Source organism: Melozone crissalis, unplaced genomic scaffold (assembly GCF_028551555.1).
Source record: "Melozone crissalis strain CALT ecotype California unplaced genomic scaffold, PUWL_Pcris_2 ptg000008l_1, whole genome shotgun sequence".
NCBI lineage: Eukaryota > Metazoa > Chordata > Aves > Passeriformes > Passerellidae > Melozone > Melozone crissalis.
Window position 1 is genome coordinate 13,039,785 of NW_026535786.1, and position 8,427 is coordinate 13,048,211.

Here is an 8,427-nt window from a genome sequence, read left to right on the forward strand (position 1 = left end):
TATTTTCCTACATATAGGAATAGTTTCTAGGAAGGAAAACTTAAACTGTGTAAACACTTCCAGGCTTTTGCTCACTGTAACTGCACCATGTCAGACATCTGCCTATCATGACAGGCACAGTGAACAGCTGGCTACAAGCTCAGTGTTGTTCAACTTCTTTCAGAGAGGCAGACAAAACACGGAAGGGCTGGATGGAAGTGAAGCAGAGAAAGGCTCTGTGTCTCATGTAAGCCAGCACTGCTCCCCTGCTGGGCTGCTGCCTCCTCTTCCAAAGGGCCTGAGCAGAGGTGACCATGCACAGAGCTGGGCCTGCCCAAACTGTCTGAGGAATGTCCCAAAATCTGGGATTTGTACCTGGAAGGCAGTGAGTCACGAGGGGATGGGGAAATAACAAAAAAGGGGCTGTGATAAAATGTGGTAAAATAACGGCCATCCAAGGTAGGATGGATTTGGGAGGCCCTCTTTTCCCAGCCTTTGTGATGGGAGAAAAGAAAATGGTGAAAGTGGAAAGCTTTTAGTTCAAAACGGAGAGAGGAACCATTTTCACACAGTGAATAAGCAGATCTGAGGACGGATTGCCAGAGGAAGTCAGAGAGTACAAGGAACCAGGGAGGTTTAGAGACAGACCAGGCACACATCTGAGCAATGAGAACATCCAGGCTGTCACAGGCAGTGCTGAAAGTGGTACCCACAGGAGGAGAGAGCATCCCATTGTGTGTGAGAAGAGAGAGCAAACCACTGTCAGGCACTGAGAGAATGTGATGTGATCCTGGTGGATATTGGATTGCCCCTCAGCCCCACAGGGGTTAAACTTTTCTCTACCTCCAAAGCATCTGGCAGAGAGAGGGGATTGAGCTAGACAGATCACTCCCACCTGAAAAATAAAGGCAGCATTATCATTTGCCTAGGAAGATGCTGGTACCACGCTGGACTGTCTTGCCTTTTGTTGGTTCTGCTCCAGGGTCTGCCTGAAATTGCATGGGATGGTTGAAGCAGACAAATCTAACTCGCAGCTCTGCTGCATTTCTCTAGCAAGACACCTCTCCTCTTTCAGTGGAGAAAGAGGTGTCATTTTCAGTAAAACACATGGATAGCTGAGTAGCTAAAGAGCTGAGGAGTCCAGATGTGCTCCCTGGAGTGGACTACTTGTGACTTTTGGGTTACTGCAGTCTAAGGACACCTGAGTGCATTCACTACCTGAGTGCCTGAACCTTTTGGGGAGGGAAGGTGGGAGCCACACCGTAAGAAGGTCTGTTCATGTGCCTGCTGAAATAATGAAAAGCTGTTCTGGCTGTGGTGACGTTCTCTCAAGTCAAGAGAATCTTCCATCCTGGACAGGGAGCAGCCTCAGCGTGGGGCCCATAAGGGAGAAATCCCACGTGTGACTCTCATTACCAAGTGGTTCTTCTGGGGCTGCATTCAGTACCACAGTCCTCCATGGCTGCTCAAAGGGGACCTGAAGAGCATTCTGTGACTGCATGAAACTTAAACACATTGAAGGTCTGGAGAGGTGGGGCCTGGCAGACTCATGCTTACATTGCTAAGTGCATCCTTAAAAGAGCCATAATGCCACTTGTCGAACTTTCAGGAAAATGTGAGGACTAAAGGAATAAATGAATGAATGAACAAGGACAGTCAGATGGCAGGAAAAAAAAGAAAAGAAGGCTCTGAAATGCAGCAAAAAGGAAAGACTGAACCTGTGATTCTTCCTTCTCTAGTGGCATTTAATTTCCCCTTCCTCGCTGTGAAAATGTCAGAAACGAAAAGGAACTTCAGTAAAACAGAACTGAAAGAGAAAGAGAAGGCAGCAAAAGCCTTAGAAATGGCTTCACACAGGCAGAGGTACACCCAGCTCTGTCAAATAGGCGCGTTCCTCCACAAGCACACACAGGGGTCAGTGGGCCTTTTCATCACATGAATTTATTTTAAGTTCTAAAATGATTTTCTAATAAGTTAAAATGCTCAAAATGTGCAACAGGGCAGTGAGCAGGGCAGTGCAGGGAGAGGGAGAGGAGAAGAGAGTCAGCATGGGGAGAAAAACACTGTCAGACTGCAGGGGAGATGGATTCCAGCCATGTCCTGCATCCAAGGTTTCCACCAGAGAAATCCTGAGAGGGAGGCCACGAAGGAGGGGCAGAGAGTGGCACAGACATGTGGCACTGAAGCAGGCAGTAGCTGCTGGCTCAAATACTGCCAGCAGCTCCACAGCATCTCTGCTGCTGGCCACCCGACTGCAGCGGCGAGTCTGCCTCGCCCTGCCTGCAGCCTGCAGCCCCTCTGCAGGCACAGAGCTCCAGGGCCCCCAGCCCTGCCCATGCCATCCCCAGCCCTCCTGCAGAGAGGGCTCTGCACGGTGCCCATCCCTCTCTCTCTGTGTGGCACATGCAGTTTCACCCTGCCATGCAGACCGGCCCCCATGCCCTGCTTCCATCAGCACTCCGTTTGCTGCATCTTCCCTTTCTGCTTCTCCTCCATGGGCTTCCAGGGCACACTGGCTGCAAACATCCCCTCCAGGGCTGGGAAGGCAGGAGACTGTGCCTGAAAGGGAAGCAAGGGGCCACATCAGACATGGGGGAGAGACTGAATGGCACAGGTCTGGGCTTCTCCCTGCCGTGGAGGACAGTCCTACTGCTTGCAAGCAGAAGGCTCCCATTCCCTGCCAGAGCAGGGAAGGAGACATTCTCTGAGACATGCAATCCCTTCTGGGGAAGGCTGGCTCAGCACAATCCTCTGTGGTGTGATGGGCATAAGGAATAACAAAGACAGGACCTGGCTAAGGGAGAGCAATCACTGATCTGGGCAATGGTCAGGCCACTGTCAGGTTTGATGTATGTCAAATTGTACAACGCCTTTTTGGAGAGGTAATAAAGGCATGAAGGCTTGTGCAAAACGAGATAAGAACAAATTAGAGACAGAACCACACAAGTGACTTTCTAGGCAGTGAAAAAGAGGTTGATCTCAGGGCTCCTGATAGCAGTATAGGGTTACACACAGACAGTACAGCAAGAAGGATGAGATTAGCTAGAGAATGGCATGGTAGGTGTGATCTCAGCTAAGAGGAAGGGACTGGGGTTTGCTGACAGGTTTCTGCCAGGCTGAAGGGAAATGAAAAGCACAAGTCTTCAAAGACCAGTCATTATTGGCACAGAGAGTGTGAAAGTGCTAATGAGTTAGGCTGCTGATAAAGTTGAGGAGCCTCATTTGGAAGAAAGAGGATGAGAATATCATGCAAGACACAGATATTTTAGGAGAAGGCAGCACTAACCTGAGTGACAGGATCAATGAAATGCAACAGTACTGATCAGACATTGATAGGATCAGGGGATTGGAATGGGAATTCCTAATGTGTGGGCAGCAGCCCATCGGGTGTGCACGATACACCACGGGGAGCAGGACCAGCAAATGCAGTCTCAGAGGATGCCAGCAGAGAGAGAGAGAGAACCAGAGAAGAGCTGATATCTCTGCTCCAGGCACCACCTCACCTGCACTCTGAGGGAGGGTGAGCCCACAGGGAGCCTGTGCAGGGGAGGGTGTGGATCACAGAACCAGAGGGTGGCTGGGGTCGGAAGGACCTTTGGAGATGATCCAGTCCTGCTAAAGCAGGGCCATCCAGAGCTGGATGAGGAACTCCCATGGATAGAGGAGCTCTGCTGCCACATGGGAGCCTGGCTTGCTCAGCACACCAGGGCCTTGGGGTCAAATGCAAATGCTTTGGGACTTTGAATATCCTGAATATCCTGGTGGGATGGGAGCTGTTTAAGCAAACAGCTGGACACCCATTTATAGGTACACTGTTAAGGGGTTCCCGTCCCAGGTTTTGGGGCAGAAAGGTTGATTCTGATCACCTTGCCCTGGCCTTGCACACTTTAGAGAGTCTCACAGAAAGTGTAAATTTGTGCCTCATATTATCCTTTACCATCAGTGCTGATTAAGGAGGGATGACGAAGAACCTGTCACGAGCCGCTCTTGCACTACCCACAGTGGTTTCTTTAAAATTTCCACCTTGCTTCTTTTGTGATGCTGCCTGCCTTCAGCCTCCAGCCACTGGGGCTTGCTGAGACTTCTCATCAATTTTGTCACATCCCTCGTGCTCAGCTCGAGGCAGTTTCAAGGCTCCCAGCTCTTTCACCAGGGTAAGCTCTTCCAAACTTATCTCGCTCTCATCGCCCAGCCCCTTCCCCACCAGAATTGTCATCATGGGCCCTTTCCATGAGACTAAGTAGGAGGCAGCTGCATCACAGCTACTCCCTTGTCTGCAAAAGGAAACCCTGAAGGATGATTTTGCCACATTATTAATTTGCAGAGCAATAATATGAAAACTTCAGGGAAACAGTCTGACTTGTTTGCACAGTTTTTTCCGTTGACGTGCTGGGGAGGGATTAGTCCTGGCCTGGTCTTGAGGGATCATAGAGGCAAAGGTACAAGGCAGAGTTTTCAGAGGACAAGATACTGGAACAAGCTGAGCAAATGAAGGGCAGTGAGTTGCAGGAAGCTGAGAGCTGAGGTGTGAGGGCTGAGCCAGAAACAGCAGCCCTGCATCAATATCCATGTCTGGGCACCAGCAGGCATTGGTACAGAACAGGAGATGGCCACATTAAAGCATCCAGCTAAGGAACGAGAGAGAGGACATCTACGAAAGCCTGGCAACTGACCCTCCTCTACTACAGCATGGCTTGATCTCTGGGGCAATAAACATGAAGCTTTTCAAAGCTTATGAGGTTTTCTTCCTTCTCTGAGGTGTCTGAGCTGCCCCTGAGGAATGCTGTGGTTAGCCAGACCTGCCAATGCCCAGGTACAATGTGCCAGTGCCACAGCTTTCCCTGTGTGTCCATGACACCATCAGCAGGCTGCTCCAGCCCCACACCTCCTCTGGCCACTGTGTCCCCAGCACCTTTCACTGCTGTCTCTGGAGTAATCTGGGAAAGGTCAAATAAGGGTGGAGAAATAACAGGAGTGGGGTCATGGACACTTACCCTTTTCTGTAGGGCCAGAGCCACGACACAAACGGCAAGCAGGAGGAAGAGGGTGAGTGTGAGCCCAAAGGTAATCTGCCCACTAAAGATGGAGGGAGCGCTGGAGACCTGGGCACCTGTGGGGAGGAGCCACAGTGAGGAAGGAAGGGATGGTTGATTCTGCACAAGGAAAGGGTGGGACTGCACAGCAACAGGCAAAATAGGAAAGAGGTAGGCAGGGAATTGGAAGGAGCAGCATGAGGAACTGGTGACAGCTAAGAAGATGGGATCCAAGTGGTGCAAGGGGAGAAGGACAGGATGAGGCTGAGAGAGGAAAGGGCAGCAGAGAGCTGAGCAGGGTGAGGAGAAGAAGAGGTTGTTTGCAGAGCCATGGGGGACAGTACCTGTGATCTGCAGGTCGTACTCCACTGCTCCCAGTCTGCCTTCTGGGCCATGCACGCTGCATTCCCAGGTGCCCGTGTCCTTTTGTGACACTTGGGGTATTTCCAAGGTAGGTCCCACCCGGGAGCTGTGGCCCTCCAAGCCACGGGGAGTAGCCAGAGCCAGCTTGCTCTTAGTGGGGGCTGAGTCAAGGTGAGTCCAGTGGAAACGCTCATGTCCCTGGGCGTGTGTGAGGCTGCAGATGAGCAGCAAACGAGTCCCCTCAGAAACTGGTCCTTGGATGCTCGGAGTCACTGTGGCAAAGGGAAAAAAACAACCTCAGGAAAGCCCACAGGCATGTCCACATCTCTTCCTAGTCCATTCTTCTGCTCTTGCATATTTTCTTTATTACTCCCTCTACATTATTTTTTTATCTTTCTCATTCTTAAGAGGAATAATCACATCACCCAGGAAAGCCCCTGATTCCAGCAGAGTCCAGTGCAATGCAGTGCAATGCCCTGAACAGAGATCTTGTTTCCTTCCCCCAGGGCAGGAACCCATGACCAGGAGCTCATTGCACAGACAGGTGGGGGTGTTTGTCCGCAGTGAGGGACCCCAGTCTCTCCTCTCACCTGTAAGCACGGCCAAGGTCACGTCCCTGCTGACTGTCCTGTGTCCCACCGAGACAGCACAGCGGTACTGCCCTGCATCGCCTGGCCCCACCACGGGGAGATGCAGGGGGAAGCTTCTGCTGCTCAGGTTCTGGGAGGTGCCCCTGTCTTCCAAATGTCCTCCGGCAAGATGGCTCCAGTGGGCTGCCACCACCCTCATCCCAAGGGCACTGGGAAGGTAGCTCAGAGTGCAGGGTAGATCGGCTGCAGAGCCAGCTGCTGCATAGACCACAGGGCTGCTTGGGCCGTCAAAACCTGAGCCAGGGAAAGAAGGCAATATGGGGTGGTGCCTGGAAAGAGCTCCTCAGGGACGTGACTGACCTGGGAAGTGAGGAAAGGTAGGAGCTGGGGCCATGGGGGTTAGTCAGTCACATCAAAGGGATCAGCCTGGGGATGCTGGGGTATCAGCACAGAGGCTGAGCTCACCCAGAATTTGCAGGTTGAAGGTGGCAGAAATGATCTCCTTATCAGAGTAGCGAAGCTGGCAGCGCCAGGAGCCCGCGTCGCTCATGGCTGGATGGAGGATGGAGAGAGTCCCGGACAAGGAGCAGAAGGTCCTGGAGGTGGGGCCCAGGTGCTCCCTGTGGAACCAGCACGTCTCCACAAGGCTGGCCCGGTGGCTGGAGTTGCAGCTCATCGAGAGCATCTCACTTTCTATCACAGGACTGGGAGGACTGAGGGTCACTGCAAAAAGAAGGGTTTGGGTTGGGGGGGAGCTGAGATCATAGGGGAGCCACCAAAGCAGCCCTTTGTGTCTGCGCTGCCCCAGCTTTATCCCTCAGGCAGCTCTCCCTGCAGAGCTGAGGGCAGACAGCAGCAAACTGCACTTTCCAGAGGGTGCTGCCTGTGCCAAACACGGCCCTGCCAAACACGGCATCCCCACCCCATCCCACCTTTACAACCTCCCTGGTCCCAAAACCGCCATTCCCCAGGTTTTCCATCCTGTCCTACCTGTGATCACCCCCAGCTCCACGAGGCAGCTGTGCACCTCTGTCCTGTATTTCACCTGTGCCTCGTAGAGCCCCGCGTCCTCGCTGCGCACCGGGACAATCCGCAGGGAGAAGTTGCCATTGCGCAGGGCGGAGTCCTGGAGCGACACCCGGGGCTTCATGAGCTGGGCTGTCTTCTGCAGGCCCGAGTAGCCCACCTCCAGCACCACGTGGGGCTCCAGGTGCACGCTGCAAGCAGGACAGGGAGCAGCTCATGCCAGAGGCAAACACGAGATCAAGGGAGGGGGCAGGAAGGAGGGAATATGGGGAAGGAAGGAATATGGGCAAGGAGGGAACATGGGAAAGGAGAAATGGGGCCCAAAAGGCCTCCAACCCCCCCATTGCTCCAGAAGGACTCGTGTCTCTTGTGGCCCTGGCATACCTTCCCCCATGCCTCTTCCACAGCACGGATATCTTGTCAGGCAGCTGCTTTGAGCTCTCCCTTGTCTTTCTGGGGCCCAAGTGGCAGGGCAGCACGGCTGAACTCCCCTCTCTGACCCACACTTTCTGCTCCCTGTTTCTCCCCTCCAATAATCCTTGTAGGATGTGGCCAGCTGTAACAAGATGGAGAGTTGAGCAGAGAGCAGGATTCGGTGTTATCCCACTCTGGGGTGGGGATGCCATCTTTGCCAGGCTGGGTTAGGATACAGCATGATACCTGGCCACCTTCTGTGGAGTTGGAAGGGCAGAAATTCTCCCTTCCAGCCATTTCAGGGATAAAGTAACACCCAGACTCAGATTTCTGAGCTACTCTGCCCTCCCCAGTATGTTCGGCCCCTCTTACCAGTGAAAGGCAGCAGAGTGAAGATGAGGAACAGCAGCAGGGACACCAGCCTCATGGTGGCATCCAGGAGAGGGGCTGCTTCTCACTCAGCTCTGGGCTTAAGGAGGTCCAAAGCTTGAAGAGATCAGCAAAAATGAGGCATGGGCAAAGAAGGTTGTCAGAAAGGGTGGGTGAGCACGGAGGGGTCAGTGGGATGAGCTTGCTCTCCTGCTCTCTCTCTGCCTCTGATCAAAGCATTTCCCTCAATGCCTTTATAGTGCAGGTGGGCAGCGAGTTTCCTCGTATCACTGCGAGGATGCGTCACGACCAAGAAAGCAGCAGAGCCCGAGGCACGTGAGGGCAGAGAGGGAGGGACCAGAGACACTGCTCTAAGCATCTTTTAGTGGAAATTCTCTGGGTCGCTGTTGTTTTTCTTACATGTTTCGCTTCTATATAGCCAGTGGAAAAAGTGTAGAAGACACTTCCCAGCAAGTACCCTTCATGTTTTTCTTTCATCTCTTGCCTTTTTTGGTTTGATCTTCCCGTCTCTTACAGGTTCTCTCTAATTCTTTCAGGGGCTTTTGAGAACATGTTGGTCTTTTTTTTCTGCTGTTCTTTCTTTTGTTGGTTTTCTTATTATTATAATTTTTTTTCCCCTTCTTTAATCTTTC

At 52.4% G+C, this 8,427-nt stretch overlaps 1 protein-coding gene across 1 annotated transcript; it reads right to left on the bottom strand.

Annotated features, from left to right (window-relative positions):
- Positions 1 to 2,430: 2,430 nt before the first annotated feature.
- On the bottom strand, positions 2,431 to 7,847 carry LAG3 (lymphocyte activating 3). Its single transcript, XM_054270114.1, has 8 exons — positions 7,778 to 7,847; positions 7,376 to 7,547; positions 6,956 to 7,182; positions 6,431 to 6,688; positions 5,966 to 6,259; positions 5,357 to 5,647; positions 4,974 to 5,089; positions 2,431 to 2,538 (listed from the first exon to the last, which is right to left on the bottom strand). Exons 1-8 carry the CDS (start codon positions 7,830 to 7,832, stop codon positions 2,431 to 2,433), a joined length of 1,521 nt encoding a protein of 506 aa, XP_054126089.1. The 5' UTR covers positions 7,833 to 7,847.
- Between the last annotated feature and the right edge of the window lie 580 nt (positions 7,848 to 8,427).